At 37.1% G+C, this 23,732-nt stretch overlaps 1 protein-coding gene across 1 annotated transcript in view; it reads right to left on the bottom strand.

Annotated features, from left to right (window-relative positions):
* Positions 1-6,236: 6,236 nt before the first annotated feature.
* Positions 6,237-23,732, bottom strand: part of LOC140128417 (T cell receptor alpha chain MC.7.G5-like) — a 50,595-nt gene continuing 33,099 nt past the window's right edge. Inside the window, exons 3-7 of the mRNA XM_072150126.1 lie at positions 14,640-14,704; positions 11,018-11,302; positions 10,366-10,419; positions 9,147-9,254; positions 6,237-6,590 (exon numbers count right to left, since the gene is read on the bottom strand). Coding sequence (XP_072006227.1) covers positions 9,148-9,254; positions 10,366-10,419; positions 11,018-11,302; positions 14,640-14,704 — 511 coding nt within the window. The 3' untranslated portion in view covers positions 6,237-6,590; position 9,147. The remainder of the gene's footprint in view (positions 6,591-9,146; positions 9,255-10,365; positions 10,420-11,017; positions 11,303-14,639; positions 14,705-23,732) is intronic.

Below are 23,732 nucleotides of genomic sequence, written 5' to 3'. Positions count from 1 at the left end.
TGGCCTAGAGACAGGGGCTTGGATTGGCGAAAGCTCGCCTGGCAGCGGAGCGCCAGCTCCATGCGCATCATGCGCTTCTTGCGCATCTGTTTACATTCCCCTCACCCGCCATATCCCAAACTTATAAGAACGCTACTACACTTGATCTTATACAAAAGGTTCTTAGGAGTGCTGTTTGGGGAGTAGCCTAGAGACAGGGGCTTGGATTGGCGAAAGCTCGCCTGGCAGCGGAGCGCCAGCTCCATGCGCATCATGCGCTTCTTGCGCATCTGTTTACATTCCCTTCACCCGCCATATCCCAAACTTATAAGAACGCTACTACACTTAACTTGGTGCAGGCTGGGACCGAGTCTGACCCTGGGGCTGGTCATATACTGCCGACGCAGAGGATTGCGGGGCCTACCTCGGTCCAGGTCTAAAAAAGGCCTACTATACCTCTTCCTCCTCCCACCCCTCCTCCACCTCCTCCTCCGAATTACCATCCGTGGGCATGGCGCCATCAGTCGGTAGCTCTAGGCACAGCAGCAGTGCCGTCGCTAAGCGACAGCAGGCGGTGCTCAAACTGCTGAGCCTAGGCGATAAAAGGCACACCGCCCAAGAGCTATTACAGGGCATTCCACATCAAACTTGTTAACTTTGTCGCCACCCTGCTGTGTAATCCACAAAATATACTGGCAAACTTTTATCATTTACGGATATTATTTCAGCGCTTCTTGCGCATCTGTTTACATTCCCCTCACCCGCCATATCCCAAACTTATAAGAACGCTACTACACTTGATCTTATACAAAAGGTTCTTAGAAGTGCTGTTTGGGGAGTAGCCTAGAGACAGGGGCTTGGATTGGCGAAAGCTTGCCTGGCAGCGGAGCGCCAGCTCCATGCCAAGGTCCAACTAACATAGTTTTAACTGCAGCACCTTTAATCTACTACTAGTTCACTGCCTCCATACATGGTCCCCTTATCAAACGAGCTGTGTCAGGCAGAATTTTGGATTGTTTTCATGGCTTCCATGTTAACTTTGTCGCCACCCTGCTGTGTAATCCACAAAATATACTGGCAAACTTTTATCATGTACCGATATTATTTGAGCGCTTCTTGCTCACCTCCTTTGGTTCCTTTGGTTCCTTTGGTTCCCATTGGTTTGAAGCCTGAGTCCATTTAGGGTATGTTGCCATGACACTCTCTAGCCTGCCGCTGCTGCCGCTGCCGCTGCCTCTGCATGCCATCCCCTATAGCAGCGATGGCGAACCTATGGCACGCGTGCCAGAGAGGGCACGCAGAGCCCTCACTGCTGGCACGCGCCCCATCCTCCCAACCACTGCCAGGTGCGGACAACCACTGTCCACACCTGGTTGTCATGGCTGTTAGCAGTATCGGAGCTGCGCTCCGATAATGCTAACAGCCATGACAGAGCAGGGCGCTGACACTGCCTGCTGTCACTCTGATCACTGCAGCGCACAGGACGGTAAGCATCCCCGCGCTGGCAGCGAAATGATGTCATTACGCTGCCAGCGCTGGGCACCTTACTCCGTGTGCGGTGCAGTGATCAGCCGGAGGAACGAGTCTGAGGTGAGTGTATTTATTTTTTTAATTCGGCGCATCCATCCTGCCCGCTCCCGCACCTCCCATAAAACTCCGCCCGCAACCGGGCCGAAACTCACGGCCCAAACTGCGCCCGCTACAACAAGCCCCCCCCGGCGCGCCCGAACCCCAGCCTGTTATGCCCGCTACCGCAACCCGCCGCCCCCCCCCCCCCCCCGCAAGGACTCCGGCCGCTCTCACTCCCCCCCCCTTCCCCCCGCTCAACTCCGGTCACTGCCCCCCATCACCCCCTCCCCTGAAACTCATGCCTCATAACCACACTGAAACGAACTCCAGATGCTGCACCCCGACCCCCCCCCCCCCTGGAACAACAGACACCTGAGCAAGAGTAAGTAGCATATGTATTTTTATTTATGTATTTATGTATATGCATATTATATTATAAATTTATATGTGCATTTATATATACCTGTGTGAGGGCTTATTTTTTGCGTAACATATTTTACTTCTCATTTATTATTCCATGTCGTGTACTGGGAAGCTGGATTTTAATACTTTCGCTGTGCGCTCCAAATCATTTGTGTCCTTTATTCTTTGGTTCGGTCCTATCGCAGTGATACCAGATTTGTAGGTTTTATTGTGTTTTAATGCTTTTTCTATCATCAAAACAGTGTACGAAAAAGAAAATAGTTTCGCCATCTTGTGACGCTAATAACTTTAGTGCACGGAGCTGGGGAGATTTGGGTTTTTTTGCTTAATGAGCCGTTGTTTTCATTGCTACCATTTTGAGGACTGCGTGACCTTTTGATAACTTTTTATTACTCTTTTATGTGATGTAAAATGGTGTAAAAGTGGCGTTTCAGTGTGTATAGGACTGCTGTAACCTGTGTAAATTGATTCTAAACTAAACCGTCAGTTTTCTGGTTAAATAGCCGTACTGGCACTTTGCGATAAGTAATAAGGTTTTGGGTTGCAGTTTAGGCACTCGGTCTCTAAAAGGTTCGCCATCACTGCCCTATAGTGTCAGGGTCAATTATTGGATGTTTTAGATGCTATCTAGCCTCATTCGGTCACTCTGTCATGGCCATGCTGTTGCCCATAATTTTGGCATAATGGTGCGATTAAGCAGCCTCAGAGGCATCCATGCATGCTGCCCCTGCTGTTTCCTGTCCATTTCCGTGGTGTTTCCATCCTTTTCTGAGGTTCCCAGGAGTTTGGCCAAGCTTCCCTGTGCAGAGCCTTGGTCCCCTTGAAAAATGCTCGAGTCTCCCATTGACTTCAATGGGGCTCGTTACTCGAAACGAGCACTCGAGCATCGGGAAAAGTTCGTCTCGAATAACGAGTACCCGAGCATTTTAGTGCTCGCTCATCTCTAGTCATTTCCACAATATAATGTATTAGAGAGGGCATGAGGTCAACCAATGACAACCAATCAGAGCTCAGCTTTTATTTCCCCACAGCTATTTATGTTAGTCAAAAGACTAAAATACCCTTAGGTTGGGTAATGATCGTGGAGGACCACGGCTGTCACAGTTCTGAATCACAGCATCTGCTGTGTTTTGAATTGTTACAGCCACAGGTCCCCCTTGAACCAGGGCACGGACTACTGTTCTGCATCAGGCCTGTGTGATGTCTATGTGCTCTTACTGTCAATTATCCCTTATAACTTCAAGATTGACATCTTTTCCGCCACAAAATAGCAGTTGAGGTTTGCATATATTTAAATGCCCCTCTTTGTGGCTGTCACGGGTGGTCCTGCAACCCATATCACGGGTCCCGGGGTCACCCGTGCCCCTCGCTTCCCGCAGGTGCCTCACACAGACACCCGCGCCTCCCACCTTGTTCCGCTCCCGTGTCCCGTCCTCGATACGTGCGCGATTCCCCGTGTCCTAGGGTCTCAGGAAATTTAGAGGGCCAGCGCAGCATTAACTAGCTGGGCCAGTCAAGAATGGTCACAGAGTTGTCCTGAAGCCACTGCTTTGTTATTTTAGCTGTGTACTTAGGGTCATTTTCTTGTTGGAAAGTGAACCTTCTTCCCAGTCTGAGGTCCAGAGAACTCTCCAAGAGGTTTTCAGCCAGGATATCTCTGTACTTGGCAGCATTTATCTTTCTTTCCTTTAATTGCAACCAGTCATACTGTCCCTAAGGCTAAAAAACAACGAATAACATGATGCTGTCACCACCATTTGTCACTGTTGGGATTGTATTTGTTAAGTGATGAGCAGTGCCTGGTTTTCTACACACATACTGCTTGGAATTTACCAAGAATTGCACCATACTTTCTGTGCTTCTTTTTTTTTTCTAAATAGATAAATGTTATATCAGACTGATACAACTACTCCTACAATCTTCCTGTAATACAGTGTCCCCTGACACCTTTTGACTCCACCTCCCGATAATGGCAGACTACTCTGCACCCCATACCAGACATCTTCACAACTTCCCAACACACGTTAGCTGCTGTTTCCATGGTGCGGCTGTGTGCAGCAGGCATGATGTGTGTAATCGCATCTGCTGCCTATGCAGCAGCTCATAGTAGCAGCACAGAAGGCAAGAGGAAGATGAGAGGAGTTTTGAGGGAAAAGTGAGGGGCAACAAAAAGAGGGAAGTGACGAGATGGGGCCCACAATATAAGGGAGGATTGAGAGGGGGACACAATATAAGGGGGAGATGAGGGAGGCCATAAGATTATTGTGAGATGAGAGGGACCACAATATAAGAGGGAGCTGAGGGAGGCACATAAGATGTCCCTCTTAATACTGGACCCTAAGGCCATATTCACAAGATGTACCCGAATTGTGTTTTGAAATGCACTTTATGCACATCTTGAGTAACTCTTCCCCAAATGTATATGTGTTTAGACCTGAATGCTTGTGCCTGGTAAATAGCAACACGGTTGTAAAAAGTGGTTTTAAAATACAATTCCTGTACATTTAGTGAACATGGCCTTCGGCTGTATTAATGTAATGTGTTTGCATTGGATACATCAGAAAAAGGGTACTCAAAACACATCACCGTTTTTACCAACATTGATATTAATAAGGTTTGGTCATGTATTTTGCCCAATGTGTGTACAACACGTTTAAAAATGTGATGCAAATGCATCGTGTTAACACAGTAAAAAATGTACTTATAATATTCTCATGTAGCAGTGGAATGAGTGCCCAGAATCAATTTTACTGGTTGGCCCTAGGCCCTACCCATCCTTTTTCCTCATTAGGGTTGGAAGAATAGACCACATGTCTCAATAACCTGAGTTTCATCATGATGAGTTTTCATCTCATAGAAACCAGTCATGGTTTACATGTACTACAAGTCTCATAGAAACAAGTCCCAAAAGCGCCAAACTGAGCAGGACTTATTTACTTAATAATTTACCATACCAAACCAAGGGCGGACAAAGACAACTGAGGACCTTTCAGGATGCCGGTAAACAACAAAAGTTTTCTCTAAAAAAATGGATTGATGGCCAACATGTTAGTCATAATTTAGGGTAAAAAAAAAGAGGTTGATTGTAACATCCAATGTAAGATAGTGAAGGAGTTTTTGTTGCCTCCCCAGTGGTATAGAAAAGGAGGTATCTAGAGAAAACAAAGCCGCTATTTGGCAAAGGAGTGTCCCTGCTCACTATGGGCACTAAAACAGACTTCATTGTGGTTGTTTCTGTACTTCCGCATTACACATCATTTCAGAAATCTTTATTTGCTTTAATTACTTACTACAACAGAATCTATATTTTAGTGGTAGTATTTGCACAAGACATTTATTTTGACTGTGAACCTCCTGCAGCTCCACCACATCTGCCCAAGTGTATGAATTTCAATCAACTTTAAATTAGGGAAAACCCAGATAATTCAATCATGTTCATTATTTACACAGTATTTTTGGCTTCAGAAACATTTTTGCATTTTAGTCTGAGATATTACTTATAACATGAACTATTATGAATTAATCTAAATGAAATTAACTACAAAGCCGGCCCGAGTATTAGCTGAGGCCCCTAATTTTACCACAAATAACTGGGAAAACTTAATGACTTGAGTATAAACCAAGAGTGGGAAATGCATTGCTCACAGCTTCCCCGAGTAATGTATTGCCCCATGCAGAAACTCCGCTAGTAGTGAAATGCCCCATACAGCAGCAGCCTCCCCCAGTAAACCCCCATACAACAGGTGCCTCCCCCAGCAATCACCCCTACTGCAGGTGCCTCACCTAGTAATTCTCATGCTGCAGCAGCCTCCCACTCCCTTTAATTAAATGCCCTTCAGCATTGCATCATTGTATAAAATAATACATTTATATACTCAACTTCCTATGTTCCCCGCTGCTCCTTTTCCTTCTTCCCTTCACTGGTAACAGAGAGGCAGGCAGAGTCGTATCCATGTGCACTGCTCGCTTCTCTGTTACCAGTGAAGAGAAGAAGGAGGACAAGCCACACAGAACATATTAAGGTGAGTATATGAGTTTATTTTATTATAGACTAGTGTATAAGCCGTGTTTCCACGTTTTTTGTGCTGAAAAACTCAGCTTATACACAAGTATGTAAAGTATATAGTTTCTATATGAATTAGTTGTAAATTTCATAGGGAAAATTTTATGTGAGCTTTATGTACTCATTATGACTTTATGTACTTTTATCAGTTATGATATGACACACTGACGACAGTTCCAATTTCAATAAATGCTTTAATAAAATCTTAAGAATATTGTTTACATTGTATAGAAGCAGCATCTATATCACAACAAGTATACAGTATAGACATAACATTCAAATAAAGACATTTGTAACATATATATTTACAGAAAAGCATTGTATGTCATAACAATTGAGTATAGTGGGTGATAATTTTTTGTCTGACATCCAAATTTAGGCAAATGTGGTTTAAGTTATCTCAGTCCAACCTGATATTCTGGGCAGAATAAACTACACAGCACACTATAACCACATTTATACATGACAGGACAATAGTAAGGATTTCATTCCATTCAGCAGAACTGGTGCCAATGACTAAGGGTCCCCTCATAGTTGGAATGGTTATGATGAATTCCTGTGGAGGGAGAATAAGAGATGATTAGTCAGATATTATTTTAGCCCATTTAGTATGTAGCATGTGGCCTTAGAAAAGCTGAACATTGATTGCATTGTTTGTCATTGAACTATTTAATCAGTGTTTCCCGTTTAAAGGTAGATGCTCTTATATTTAGTTTAATCGTGAATTGTGTCCTTAACCCCTTAACGCTCTGCGCTGTAGCTCTACGGCGCAGAGGTACAGGTAATGTATGAAGAGGGCTCACGGGCTGAGTCCTCTTCATACAAAGGTGGGGGTTGTTGCATTTTGCTGCAAACCCCCACCGCTAATAACCGTGGTTGGTGCTTGCACCGATTGCGGCTATTAACCTTTTGATTGCCGCCAACAAAGTTGCCGGCGGCATTTAAAAGACGGTGGCGGTGCGGGTGCCGCCATCTTTATTCTGATCGCTGCGCCCTTGAACATCATCGGGGGGCGGCGATCAGTTGCCATGGTAGCCTCGGGTCTTCATTTGACCCGAGGCTTAAAGGGAACCTGTCACCAGGCACCTAATTTTTCACTAAAGACAGGTTGGAGAAGCTTATTACACCTGCAGTGCAAATCTGCCTTTCTGCCTTTTCTAAGCATTTGCATTACTATATAATTGTGTGATATAACTTACCTTGCTCCCTGACAAAATCCTGGGGTAGTCACAGGGGCTGGACTTTGGTTTGGATGCATTTCAAAAAACAACATGTGGCTTGTCTGTTACCCACTCCTCAGAGCTTGGCCCCCACCTTTGTGCTCCTGTCTAGCTCCACCTCCTGCTGGTTCTCAGAGGTTACAGCCTGGTCAGCCTGACATCAGTGGGGGAGGGACAAGATGTACAGGAGCACAAACATGGAGGACAGCCTGCAGCTCAAACAGGTCACATGTTGTTTTTTGAAATGCATGCAAACCAAAGTCCAGCCCCTGTGACTACCCCAGGATTTTGTCATGGAGCAACAGTAAGTTATAACACACAATTATATAGTAATGCAAATGCTTAGAAAAGGCAGAAAGGCAGATTTGCACTGCAGGTGTCATGGGCTTTTACAATCTGTCTTTAGTGAAAAATGAGGTCCCTGGTGACAGGTTCCCTTTAATGGCTTCTGCAGAGTGGCTCATTGTAATGAATGATCTGCAAAAATGTCATATATTGCAATACTGTAGTATTGCAGTATATGGTAGGAAAGATCTGACCATCTAGGGTTAATGTACCCTAGATGGTCTAAGAATTAGGGAAAAAAAAAAGTTTAAAAAAAGTTTAAAAAACGGGAAAATGGCGGCCAAATGTCCGAAATGCGACTTTTACACCTTTTTACATCACATAAAAAATGGAATAAAAAATGATCAAAATGTCGCACAGACCTCAAAATGGTAGCAATGCAAACGTCAGCTCATTTCGCAAAAAATGCTGCTGCCGTGCTGTGGCAAACATTTTTTTTTTCTTTTTTGTACACATTCGTTTAATTTTTGAAAATGTATTAAAACACAATAAAACCTATATAAATTTGGTATCACCGCGATCGCACCGAACAAAAGAATAAAGCTGAGGTGTTATTTTGAGTGCACAGTCAAAGTAAAAACTGAGCCCACAAGAACGTGACGCACGTGCGTTTTTTAAAAAATTTTTCCACATTTGGAATTTTTTGTCAGCTACGCAGTACGCGGCATGTTAAAATAAATAACATTACGGGAAAGTTAAATTTGTTACGCACAAAATAAGCCCTCACACAGGTCTGTACACGTAAAAATGAAAAAGTTATGGATTTTTGAAGGTGGAGAGCGAGAAATGAGCGAAAAAACCCTGCATCCTTAAGGGGTTAAATATAGTTTAATCATGAATTATTTTTTGATAATATTTTGTGCAAATTGTATACTATATGTGATGCTTAGAATAAAAAGGCTTGGGTTAAAAGGGAAGGGGCTTGTGTAAAGAGGTGGAAATTCTGGCATAACATTTTGGCCAAACCAAAAGGCAGTGCTAACATTGAGGCATCTAAAATGTCTAGAATTATCCTACAACCTAAGTACCGGTAACTATTAAAAAATTTTGTATTTGGGTTTTCCTTTCTAGGTTTAATGTGTAACTTAAAGTACTTGTTTCTTTGTCCTATTTTTTTCTCCCTTTCTTCTCTGACTAAGCAGTGTGTCTAAATAAGACAGAGGAAAGATAAGGAGAAATTTTTTTAAAATTTCTAATGGTTTAACTACTTACTTAACTCATTAGAGACAAGAATCATTAAGTGACATGATCCAGGTATGTAAGGAGTTAAGCCCTAACTCCTCTCTCATTATCAGTCTGCTGTGTATGGACTTAAAAAACACAGTCCACTGCAGGGGAAAAGGGGAATGGATAAATTCAGGATAAAGAAGTTTTTTTTTTTTATAAAGTATTTGAAAAGTGTGCATCATTACTATTACTTGCACAAATAAGTTCTAAAAATAAACATTTAGTTATGTCTTAGAGAATACATGCAACTGTTTAACATTTCTATACAATAAAAGCCTGGAAAAAAAAAAAACATTATTCAAAGATTATTACACACTTACCTTATGATGACCAAAGGTGCATGGTTATTATTAGATTGAAGATAATAGCTTTGGCAGTAAGTATTCTCAGCCCAAGAACTGAAATTGACATTGTGTTCATGCTTGGGTCTGTAAAGAAGTAGCGCACACAGTTGTTAATAAAGTGGTATCATTTAGACAACTTACTAGACAACTTAGATAAAGCCCAAAAATAAGTTAAACACTTTGCAATGACTTAACGTTTCCTACTAATGGCATAGCAATATTCATCTTTGGTCTCATTCCAATAAAACTGAAAATGAGTGTGACCTCTGAAAAAGGTTACTTGGTTTTGCAGGAAAAAAATGTGCCCCAAATATGTGCTAAAAAATTAAGTTGGTGCACAAAAAATGTGCTGTGAACTAGACCAAATAATAGATGGTGCAAATTACGACTTGACTTAAACTACTAAACATTTATCATTCAGCACCTGACACAGTGATAAATCTGGCATCACAGAGGACTATTTAGTCTTGCACTGGTCTAATGTGCAAGACATTGATAAATCTACCATACTATCTTTTCAATAGGTATTGGTGCACATCAGGTGTATAGGGGGGTGCTTCAGGATTAGGGATCCAACTCCAAACTAGCTATATACAATGTAATCCAAGCACTCCAATATGCAGAAATAGGTTTTATTAGAAATATGGCCAAAACTTTCATGCGTGATAATAGGTCAGGACTAGGACTAGATGTTATGTGTTTCAGTCCATGCTTTTTTGACCTATTATCTACATATCACTGTATTACTGTATTATATTCTTTGTACGCTCTCGCAATGTACACGCGTATTGAATCCGTTTTGTATCCTGTAACTTAGATGCGATTATGTCACCATGTAAATTCTATCACTTATGATATAATTTTGTATTCACATTTTCAGTGTTTGATAAAGGCTGTTGTATCAGCCCAAAATGTTCACGCATGAAAGTTTTGGCCATATCTCCCATACTATCGTTATTGACCAATAGAACCAATCACATTGCATCTTCAGTTTTTCAAGAACTGAGTGCAAAATAAATGCTTTACAGAGATTGGTTTCTGTGGCAACAAAAGCATGTAGACTGCTACATAAATCACATGCATATATTTTTTTCTATTGGGTAAAACAAAGAATATTTTTATTGCGTGTATTGGACTGTATCGCCCACAAACTAAAACAATCATGTAGCATGAATGCTTTTCAAAGGTAACTTACTTGTGCTGAAACGTTCATTGATAGTAAGGGATATGCAGGTACTAGTTATTTCTTCTGTAAATAAATAAGTTATGGTTAGTTGTAACCCAGTAATATAACTTACATATAATACTATGTTTTTACGGTTTGTACCAATAACACACTTTAAGACCAGAAACACTAAATTACTGTGGAATATCCACAAAACGGCAAAAAATGGTTGGTTTCTGCTATGGTTTTCAACTCTGACTTTACTTTGGAAACCTAAAGCAGAAATCCATTTACAATGCAGGTTTTTTCATGTGTGCAGGACAAATCTCAGTCACTATGCTGGCACTGTAAATTGAGTTGGGTTAGCCTCTGCATGAGTTCAGGACCTAAAAAAATGTGTGTCCTCCAGGCACAATAACACCAATACAACTAGTACAAATATAATAAGTCCACATTTATTTTAAACATGGCTTAAGTGGATTGGCAGCAATGGATTTTGTGGGTCATTGATCCTATTCCATATGTCTACTTTCTCCATACTTTGCAAATTCTGTTATTAATCTATACCCAATTTCAGAAATTTAAATAATGGCTGAAGGTAGTAGATATATGGGCCTATGAAAAATCTAAACTACACAGTTATTAATGGCTTACATGTACGGATTAATTATATGTCATTTACCTGTCATAATATTTTCTGGCTGGACAGATTTTTCACCATATTTCCCAGCACAGGAAAGGTCCTTGGAGGGATTGTCCCAGTCCCATATGACCGCACTGTATCTCCACACATCATTGCTGGAATTATCCAGGACAGCTTTATTATCCAGTTTTATCTCTTGGTCATTGATATGTAGTTTTTCATCGGGTGATGGGAAATCAGTAACAAGGCATACTGTGTTCGGAAGACCTGCTTCTTCAGTGTTGGTTTTTAGCGGATATATTGAAGGAATTTCCCGTTTGGTTTCTGAACAAGAAAAAAAAAAGGTAACTTATTTATTTCCTTAAATTTATCCATCACATCACTCCATCTGTTAACTGATATCACTTTCTAATACAGACAGAACTGGAGTATGTATTAAGCAAGATATATATATATATATATATATATATATATATATATATATATATATAGTGGCTCTCAATTTTGGCAAAGTAAGAGTTGTCCTAAATAGTAGACCATTTATATTACTCTAATAACATTATTAATACCTATCAATAAGTATTTTTACACATTTAATCTTAATTTTGTGTAATACATCAAAGTAGTTTAGTGCTAAAACAAAGATAGTATTTGTAAATTCTTCCAAATAACAGTTTCCTTGCACCATCATGGTCACAATGGTGAGATGCATTACAGTAGGGTTTCTTATACCATTGTGTTAAAGTTGTACTATACTAGACTACACAGTTCATGCACAGAACTACGCAAGTATGATACAGGCGGTACCGGGGTTACGTACAAGATAGGTTCTGCAGGTTCTCTTAAGTTGAATTTGTATGTAAGTTGGAACTGTATACTTTATAATTGTAGATCCAGGCAAATTTTGTTGGGTCTCTATGACTATTGGATTTTAAAAATGTTGGGTTGTCATAAGAACCAGGATTAACAATAAATCTTAATTACAGACACCTGTGATAACAGCTTACTGTTTATTGTAGCCCAAGGCTAAAGTACAGTAAATTACCAAAAAACAGAGGTCCATTTGTAACTAGGGGTCATCTGTAAGTCGGGTGTTCTTAGTAGGGGACCGCCTCTATACCACTGCAATATACAGTGTGATATGTAACAAATTTCTACCTGCATACCAGGGTTTATTGTCAGCTTTGTCCCAGAACCAAAAATCTGCTCCCCCATAAAATGCACAATGATACAGATACATACAATAATAATTTCCTCTTAGGGGTCAGTATAGGTTTGCCTACATGCTTATCACAATTTCTATACATTTGTTGGACAATACTTCACTAAAAAAATCTGTGATCAAGAAGCTTGAAGGTAAACTGAACAATCTTCTAGAATAATTTGTGAAAGATTCATGTAAAGGAATATTCCATTAATAAAAAAGTAATTGTTAATGTTGGTATGTTGATGACAAACTCACCAGGCACCACAAAAAGTTGTGTTCCTTGTCCAAATAAGAATTTACCAGCAAATTTGTGGGCACAGTGTTAAATAGCTCGACAAAAACAGATCTACTATATATGTAAAGAGACTAGTGGGTTCAGATGATAATAATTATTGATAATAATAGAATGGGAAGATTTTATGGAAAAAAAACTATCTGTTAAATTACTTATCTAATTATAATTGAAAAGATAAAACTATTGTTTGTCACTTTATAAGATCAAATGTATAACTAAAACCATAGTTATTGTGAGAGAATATGTAAGTAATATGTGTTATTTTAATAAGTAGCATGTTTCTGGAAAAACATTACGTTTCATGGTGATATCACATATCCTGTTATTGCAACAGATAGCCCACAGACAAATTCATTTCTATGGGCTTACACACTGAAGTGGTTTTTATGATCATGTGTATGAGCCGACTGCAAAAACTGCAAAATTCAGAGCAGGGCCTATTCAAGCCCATGTTTTTTTTTTTGGTGCACCTTTAACCCGGGGCGCACAACACATTTCTGTCGGACTTTGCATGTTAAAAGTGGTGCACGGTCCGACGGACCGTCCCCTTCAGTGCAGGAATTTGTGGAAAGCACCATAAAGTGTCTCTACAAAGTGTCTCCTGCACCACAATTGTGTTGTGTGTGCCAGAAATGTGTCTCAGGCACTTCTTAAATATTTGTGCAAGCAGTTTGCACCGAAAAGAATGTGCAAAGTCCAACAGAAAACTGGCGCACAGCCCTTAGTAAATGTGGGCCTATGCTTTCTTGTAACAAATTAGCCTTTGGCTATGTTTTGTTAGTATTATTTGGAGTTATCTAACAGCACAGTATATGTTAGTTATGATGTTTTTGTGCCATTGTTCCAGAATTCTTTTCTTAAAAAAAATGCTAAGAAAAATGCATAAAAATGGATGGTGTTTTAATGATAATAAAAACATGGAAGAAAATGAATGTTTTGAATGCCTTACATTGAAATCTATTACCAACCCTCATTGGCCCTTTTGGGCTGCCTTTTACATATTAAATTTGCTAACATTTTAGAATACCTTTGAAAATACTAGAAGCCAGCTCACCTGACTTTACAGTGAGTTTAGTCCCTTTTCCAAATATAAGTTTGTCATTAACATTATCACAGTGACACATAGTATGACAAGAAGGCCTTATGTTGCCATATAGTCATGACTTCAAAAGTCTTTAGTAAAGTATAAATATATACTATATAAAGTTCATCTGATTTGCCGATTATCTGTATCGAGGGTTCTGCTAACTAACTACGACAATGTTAAAAATAAGATAAAGTACAGGAAGATCCTTTCTGTAACCTAATCCTTCATTCCCTTAGGAGGCAAGCCACCAGTAAATTACAATCCATCATCCTATTGAGGACAAATGCACCGTTGGATAAATCAAATATGGGGGAATTGGAAGGAATAGATGTTTGTCAAAGAACATTTCAGACTCCAGGCCAACAAGTATTCTTAATATTATGCTGTAGCATTTTATGGATCACAGGTAAAATTTAAAGGGGTATTGTCATTTCATCAAATTAATACTATTGTTTGTCTGTATCAATTACGTACAGTTTTATAGATCTCTGCTTGTTGTCATTCTATTGAAAAATGTTATGCTTACTTTCATTGGACACAGGTGCACAGCTTGTTAGTATCACAGAGAGTAATCAGAGCTGTGTGATATAACGAGCCGTGCACCTGTGTGACCATGGTAAGATTTCTGTCCACTGGAAATAAGCATAGAAGCTTTCTATAGAATGACTGAAAGCAGAGATCTAGAAAACCATCAGGAATTGATGCAGAAAGTATTTTGGAAAAATTTCAAACTTTTCATTGTACAAACAATAACATTTATTTGCTGAAATGGGAATACCCTTTTAATGTTTTGTGATCACAGATGACATATATGATACCTAACTGTATAGATGAACTTGGTCAAGGTCTCATATATGCTAGAATATGTGGCAAATATTTTAGATGTCTGGATGTGTATGTATATACAGTGTTATTGCATTTGATACCATGGATACCACTGTACAAAAATATGGTGCTATATGTTTTGTTGTAAAAATAAATAGATCTAAATCTAAAATGTAAAAGTTAACATAATGTAACCCAATTAAAGATAAACTTTGGTACAATAAGTTTCAACAATAACGCAATTTACCCATTGTAACAGTTAGTTGTGTTCCAGTTCCAAATATCAGCTTGTTGCCTGCTCCCCAATTACCACAGTAGTTTACACTATGGCAAAAATACCTAATAAAGAATCAAACATGCAGTTTTTGGGGCAGTTTTTGGTGCAGATTTTTAGCTTTTACTCCACTATCCAGCTGCATCCACTAGGCTCACAACTGCATCAAAAACTGAATGTGTGATGTCAGCCTCACGACAAAATCAAACATGAAATTTTATATTCATTTGTTCAGCCAAAGCAGAAATTAATTCAAATGAAAAGAAAAGTAAAAATTCTTTTTTTTTGCATTGACACCTGCATTTTGCTCAAAAGTTACAACATAAACTACTGTTCATGTGTGATCGCAGCTTAACACATAATATATTGTTTTACCAATTTTAAATAGATAATTTCATAAAACATTGGCCAGTTAATTCCTTTTTTATATAACTATTATCAATTGTACAATATTATGCTATAGGAAATTGTGACTACAGAATTACATTACATCGGGAAAATGTATTATTAGCCTTGCATCACGAGATAAAAGAGGTTAATGTTAAATATCTACTTCTTATATATTAGGGTTTTTTTTTTAATTCTTTAATATATACTCACTGGGCAACACACTTAGTAATGTTCCAGATCCAAATATGAGCTTTCTACCAGTATATTCACACAGTGATTTGTTGTGATCATTAAACTCTAAAGCACTATGGCCTTCATATCGTCACTGGCTTGTACAGTACTTGAACAGAATATAGGAAAAACTTAAAAGGAGTCACACTTTCAGTTCATTGTCAATATACTTTTGGTGACTTGATGAGTCCTGACCCAATCTACTGATATATTTGTTTTTTTCCTTGACCATCAAGGTGATTTATAGCATTGTGGGGTCCAAATTTCATTCCTTTCATGATTTCCTGGCATGGAAGACATGAAAAAAAGATACAATGGCCCACATTTATTAAAGTGTTTACACCAGTTTTTATCAGACTTTGCACTAGAAAGAACGTGCAACTGCTTGCACATGTATTTATTAAGTGTCTGGGCCAGTTTTGTGTCATGGCTACACTGTGTCAGACTAAGCACTAATAAGTCCATTTAGGTACACAATTTTTTTCTGTGGTGTCAGAGTTTGCATCACATTTATTATTGACCTGCGCGCCAATGTGTCTGCTCCACAATTTTGTGCAAAAAAAAATTTGTGTGCACGCGTTCGGAGCAGTGCAAGTGGGTCCAAAAATAATTAAGCCTTTGCGCCAGTTTTGATGAATCAGGCACACTCTGTACACTCCACAGGCAAACTACACATAGTGTAGTTTGCACTAGTTTTGATAAATATGGGCCAATGTCTTGAAATTGACATGAAAATGGGGACTTTTTGCATCTCAATTTCGAGGGAGTGGGCAGGGAACAAGGCAGGCCAGGTCAGAATCCATGGCCCGCCATATGTACTATAACTCGGAAAACTGGTGCTGGTTTTGCTGTTGCTGAAATAGCTAACGTAGATCTCAATGTCAGTGCAAGTTATACACCCGAATTATTTTAGTTTAGTTCCTATTATTAATTCTGCCCCATTGGAACAAAGTGCTAGTCCTAATACATCAGGCCCATACATTTGATATTAATTTGTCAGCTTCCATGATGATAATATCAATCAATGTGCACTCACCAGGATACACCATTAGCTTTGTTCCTTTTCCAAATGTAACTTTTCTAAAATCACCACACAATGATATACAACATAGCAATTAAACACATACAGTACATAAAGCATACATGCATACTATATTAAGGAAAAACTATTTGATGATCCCTCAAATCATATTAAAAAAAAATTTCTTCTGAAGTCTGATCTTCTCAATAAAGATGGCCAGTCCACATAATACTGTATATGGTAGAACTAGAAATTGACCTCAGGATTTACCGTATGTAAATTTGTAATCTTCTCATTGATGTAGTCTATTGGAGAGGATGCACTGTAGTATAAAGTTTAAACTTAAAAAGTATAAACTTTTTTTTAGATATGCACAAAAAAGGTGTATAAGGGACTAAAGTATCAGCCTGATACATTAACAAATTTAAAAACACTAACATATGTTTTTTGTATGCTTTGTCCTTTTTTATTTTTATTAGGGCTTATGCTGGAAGTCTAAAAAAAATGCTAATTGTCATTACTCAGTTTATGAATTGTGTTGTTTGGCCATATAAAGGTCTTTTACCAGATTTGAGTCTTGTAGGATTATTATGTATTTTCAATATTTTGGAGTTGGACAATTTCTAATATATTTCTAAAGAATTTCAAAAAGTTCATGAGAATAATAAAGAGCACTCACCAACATTTACAATTAACTTTGTTCCTTTTCCAAAAGTAAGCTTCTTAAGATTATTACACAGTGATATGCAGCAGGGCAATAACATACATAAACACCCAGACACACACACAGATTTGTCATAATTGGGGCAAAAAGATAATCACAAAGAATAATTTTGAAACCATAAAACATCATTTTTCATAATTAGAATATTTTGATGTATATAACTCTGGTTTCCCTTAGATTTGGGAATATTTTGAATTTAACTAATATTACAGTTTATACCCCTAAAGCTCCAGGATCCTAAATAGGAAACTCATTCAATAATCAATTTATTTCATTGATGAAATAATGGATGGTATGGGTACATAATTAGCTTTACTTTTAGATGGTGAATTGGTTTTATTTCATTGTAATTGGCTTTAGAAACTTTCTTTAAAAAATATAATTAATTCCACTCATTTCTACACTATTGGACAGTAAGGTATTTCATTACAACATGATTTACTTACTGGGTTTAACATTCAGCTTGGTCCCCGATCCAAAGATTAGCTTCCAACCCCCAGTATTACCACACTGACTGCAGTCATTACATTAACCTTAGGCAACATAACTAGTGTTTATGAAATACATAATTAATTTTTATAAGGTGTATCTTTCATTTTGTGAACCAATATCCCCTAAGGTTTGCAATAACTTGAGTATACTGATGGATTTTTTATGGCTATTACCCAACATTTAATATTGTTATTGTGTTGAGATGCAAATCATCTCTAGACCAAACATAATAATTGTAACACTTACTAGGCAATACTGTTAGAGAAGCTCCTGACCCAAATATGAGTTTATTGGTGCCATAGTCACACAGTGATAGGAGCCATTTCATGAAACTACTTAGTAGTCAGTAGTCAGTACTTGGTGAAAAGCTTGATTGGTTTATGTTTGTTGTATAACATTGTATGCATCAAAAACATAGATTTTTTTAAAATTAAAATAACTAACTATGCTGCATTATTAAATTCATTTATTTGTTATGTTAAAACTATCTTATTTACATGAATTGTATACAATAATATACTAAAATTTTTTCAGGAAAAAAACCTTTCATTTGTGTTAGCCACAAGACATAAACAAGTTGAGACTTTCCCATACAGGCAGTCCTCGGAGCACAAACAAAGTTCTTTAGGTTCATACTTAAGTTGAATTTGGATGTGGGAACTGGTATATTTTCTAATTGCAGCTCTAGAAAAAAAATGTTTCCCTGTGACAATTGGATTTTAAGAAATTTGTGCCATCATGGGAACAAGAATAATCAATAAAGCTTCATTACAGACACCTTACAGCTGATCATTGCAGCCTGAGACTAAAATGTAAAGCATCGAGAGAGCTTCACCAGAGGTCACAGTGGCCCGAGAGATCTGTCTGTAACTAGGGTTCGTTTGTTAAGTCGGGGACCACCTGCCTTTGATATTTTTTAATGACTAATTATAAGGATGACGTCTTTAAGGTTTTGAAGCTACAGTCATCATACAGTTTATTAGTTATCAGATAAAAGCTAATATCTAATAAATGAGAACTCTTGGTTTGTTTATAATCCTATTTTCCTGGGAGTTAATATAATAAAGATATAAAGATATAATAATCTGTCTTTGAACAGAAATTAAAACCTAACACTAATTTCCATTTTACACACTTGTAAACATTAGCCATTAAAAACATAAATTCAGTTTATATGGTAGAAGTACCCTAGGAGTATCTACCAATGGTTAAACAGGAAAAACATTTTTATACAACATATTGTTATGTATACTCAAAGGATCTGGTAATGAGTAACCTTTGTTTCATAGCTTATGATCATTAGCATATCATAACTGGGATTTAGTTATTTTGTAAAATGAATATAAACTCACTTCGTTCCACTATTAGTTGAGTTCCATGTCCAAATATAAATTTCCCTGTATTATAATGACCACAATGACACAAGGCATAACAAGAATATAAGCAATTACATTATATCTGTTCTTTTACCATGCAAAAGCAAAGTAAATTGTGTTATTAATGTATTAGAATCCTTAAATGTCATTGTATATGCCCAGTGTATTAAGGCCACACTAATGTATATGGGAGTTTATGATATACTTTATAAATTGTATTTAAAATCAGAACTTACGAGGTTTTACAATTAATCTAGTGCCTGATCCAAAAGTCATTTTCCGTCCAAAGGTATTAGCACTGTGATACTGTTCATGACAACAACCTGAACTCAAATTGAGATGCTAACAGTATCCATATTACAACTCTAGTTTGATATGATAATATAACAAAAAACGATTAGTGCTATATTATACTATTGTCTCTGTTCAATATGATTTGTGATTAAGTAAGGAAAATATAATATCATAATCTACTACTGTTGTCTGAATTCCATATCACCATTGAATCCTAGCACATCTGATCTACAGTATTTTTCGGACTATAAGGCGCACCGGATTATAAGGCGCACCTGATTATAAGAATGAATGACCAGCAGGTGGCAGACCTGTGCATAGTTCATGGCAGCTGTTGTCTCTCAGTACGTTTCATATATAAGGTGCACTGGACTATAAGGTGCACCTTTGATTTCTGAGAAAATCAAAGGATTTTTTGTGCGCCTTATAGTCTGAAAAATACGATATATGTTCAAAGTAAATTAGTAATGTCTTAAAATCAGGTTTAATTTATATATACACCTTTAGTTGATGACATTGTGTATTAGAAACAAGCATACTCACTTGGCACCACAATCACTGTGGTTCCTTTGCCAAATATAAATTTACTACCAGCGAAATTTGCACACTGAAACATATCCTCACAAATACCTTTGTAAGATTGAGAAAAGTGACTTCCTGCATGAACTATATGCCATATATCAAGAACTTCCTTAGCAGTCCATAGCTGTTACTACAAATTTTGAGGGGGGATATTAACTGGGTTCTGGGTCACAGAAAGTTATCTTATACAATTGTGCATCTGTGTCAATAAAAATGGGATTTGGTTGTGGAGGCCCTAACCAGTGGCTAAAATATCTTCAGAGCTTCATTGTATTAGTGATTGATGAATGTCTCTACATTAGGCATCTCTCACCCTTCACAAGAAAATATTGTTAGTACTGTCCTGAAGTACAATATGTCATTTTTTCCCTCTTTGATTTAGACATGAATAAGGGAGAATTATATCTGTAAATTCAAAATTTTCCAAATTGGATCACTGGTGGACGCTATTGTGATTCTAATACCAGCTAATGGCTCTAGAAGTTAACAATAAGCTTTAAATGAAGATAAATCAATTAATAATATTACTTTAATTTTTTTTAAAAAAACTGAAGTTTGAAATAAGTCACCATTTCAAGAGAAATAATGTGCAAATGTATTAAAATCACACCCCTCGCACCTTGACACTATGAGTGAGGTTAATATAATTTTAACTGTAATGGTAGATACTTACTAGGTAGCACAGTGAGTTTAGTCCCTGCTCCAAATATCATCTTCAGGCCAGCATTATTGACACAACCAGAAACCTCTCTACATAAACTCCGCTAAATGGTGCAGAGTACATGTAGGCCATAACAAAAGATCAAACTGTAACTTAGATCAATTGTCTTCTATCAAATCACATCCCTATCAACCCCCTGAAATGAGCTGGATTAATATCCTGACTAAACAAATTATTAGTGTACTGCTTTATTACCTAAATTATATTCCATAATACATACATACACTATTTTTATATATCTATCATAAAATTTCTTTCAACTATTTATTAGTGTTATGGTAGATACATTGGAAGTTTGTTACTTACTAGGCAGCACAGTGAGTTTAGTACCTGGTCCGAACATCATCTTCCAGCCAACATCATTCACACAACCAAAAGCCCCTCTACATAAACTCGGTTCTGTCACTAGATATGGTTCTGTTTCAAGTACTGCACATTATGTGAACCACCTATTGCCGCAATGTACCAAACTAAACATTTAGTTACTGAACAGACATGTATAAATATAAAACCTATGTCCAAGGCTGATTTCACAAGTGAATGAAAGAGGTTTTTATTAGGAACTATTTTCAGGGAAGTAGATCCTCAACTTGGTATTGATGGTCATAGTAAAATCATTAAAGTTCATTTAGGCGTTCTTTTTTTACCATTATGCTTGGATATACATGCCTGTTCTCATCATGCACACCAATGGTACTCCTAAGGCCATATTTAAGGCCAATACAGTAGTATTTACTAAGTATTTTTATGAACGGGCATATGGGTGACAAATCCCATTGCCTGTGGGACATTTCCAACATAAACCTCCAATATATTGTAGATTCTTGTAGAGCTGTACTGTACTAAAACTCTAGGTAAATGGCTATAAATTTCTGTTGCTTTTGATAGGTCAGATAAAGTCACCTTCTTGAGATTGTGATACATTTTAATGGCTAACTGAAATATAAGATGTTACAAGCAAGCTTTTGGGGCAGCTATGGTCCCTTCATCAGTATACCATGCCTTCATCAGTATACCATGCCAAGCTTGCTTGTAACATTTTATACAGTATTTCAGTTAACCATTAAAAGATATCACAATCACCTCAAAAGGGTGACTTTATCTGACTTATCAAAAGCAACAGGAATTTCTTCAACTGGCTAACATGGTACAAAACGTATTTTCTTGTAACGGAATGGCTAATAAAAAACATACAGTAATCATGTTACTTACAACCTAATTATTTATCTCCACTTTAGGCTTCATTTAGCAATGTTTAACAATGTGTAAATTAGAACCAAACAATTAGCGGTAGAAAAAGTGATTAATATTTTGTTATTTGACTATAGGTTACCTCTTTTATATTTTGTGGACATACATTTAAGACTTGTAGTCAAATTACTAGCTTCTATTGGAAATACAATCATTAGATATATTATTCTTATATATGTTATATATTTCATTACCAGTGTGAGGTAGATTTTGTAGGGATCCCATAAAACTGAATTTTGATATCTAAATTTTATGTCTGTTCTATGTGTTACAATAATTAATTATAAGACTTACCAGGATTAACCACCAGTTTTGTTCCAGAACCAAACATGAGTTTCCCATAACCTCCAGTATCACAGTGATATACAGTTAAACAATATGTGCTATGTGAACCTGTATACATTTTGTAATGGTTGTAACTCAGTTGCCATTGTGGTCTTCTATTTCTTTTAACTAGGATTAAATCCCTTTGCAGAGTTAGGCATAATGACTAATCGATATATGATAATAATTTTTGTATCTTTGCTTCAAGTCATTTTTGACTCTTGGAAATCTGTTCTAAAATTCACAAAACATCTGTACAGATGGCTGGTATAATTTTCAATGCACTATTTAAGTGGCAATTTATCTCCCATTTATTTATAAAATATCTTTTATAGCACAGTTTTTGATTACTTTGTATCTATGATCATAAACATGGAATAACTATTTTGATTATGGAGTATATATGGGTCCTAGAAAAAATTATCCTAACTCAGGGGGAGTTTTAGGTAACTCAAGGGGAGTACTGGTTCTCAGTATAAATATCAAAGTGATGAATGAAGTCTTATTAACCAGCGAAAGCTCCATGGGAAAACATATAATAGAAAGAACTATTCTAGAAGGAAGAAAATTTACTACTATAGAAATACCATATATACATCACTTCCAGAGACAGAAACCCCAAATAGTTATATATTGTTTTATATCACCCTTGGAGGAGACTCTAGTTTGACTGATATAAGCATGTACTATTGGCTTATACTGGAAATATAACATAATATATGTTAGTTTTTCCACATATTCTGCATAACTAAGAGATTAGACAAAGTTTTAACTGTATTCCTTAATACTAATGACAATCATTACACCCTTAAGATTTTTAGGGTATCCTATTAGGGTTAATTATAATTAGTGCCAATCAGGGTTTTAGCAGAATCTCTATGAGGACATTTTTAGTACTATACTGCAAGTACCTCTAAAATGTAACCTTTATTTTTCACCTGTACTTTTTTTTTCTTGAATCACTACTTTTATATTAGATCAACACTATTGAGGTAATCATATCTATTGTATAACTGTTAGACCTTCTAATGTAGAGTGAAAGCCACATATTTACCAAATTACACAATGCCTTTAAAATTAGTGCTCCTCTAAAAAAATACTTCCATACATTTTATAAGGACTATATTCTTAATATAGTTGCTGTACATTTTTCCTACTTACTAGGTAAGACAGTAAGTTTGGTCCCTTTGCCAAAAGTTAATTTCCAGCTGCCACCAGTATTAGCACTGTCAAACATACCTCTACTTAAACCCTCGGAATATGTGCTTTTATAATGTCTGTTCTGTATATATTAGCTGTTGATAAGAACCATGTTAATGAGGTTTATGATTATCTTTTCCTAAAGGGTTATTATTATTAATATAATTTCATTACATATATTTTTACACAATAAATAACCCTGAGCATAATGTAGTATAGCGAAATATCACTTACTGGGCAGAACATATAGCCGGGTCCCTTTGCCAAATATCAGTTTATAGGTGCCAGTATAAGCACAGTCATACACAGCAGTACACAAACCTGACTACATTATGGGCATCCTGTCCATGCTATTAATTGTGATTTGGTATGTTCACATTGATTTTAGTGCATGAATACATAGGAAAAAAAATCGAAAGAACATTTTACCACCGTAACATATTATACAAACCCAAACTCC

This window comes from Engystomops pustulosus, chromosome 1 (assembly GCF_040894005.1).
Source record: "Engystomops pustulosus chromosome 1, aEngPut4.maternal, whole genome shotgun sequence".
In the NCBI taxonomy this organism is placed as follows: domain Eukaryota; kingdom Metazoa; phylum Chordata; class Amphibia; order Anura; family Leptodactylidae; genus Engystomops; species Engystomops pustulosus.
The sequence above is the reverse complement of the archived record's forward strand: the minus strand, read 5'-3'. Positions and strand labels throughout refer to the sequence as shown.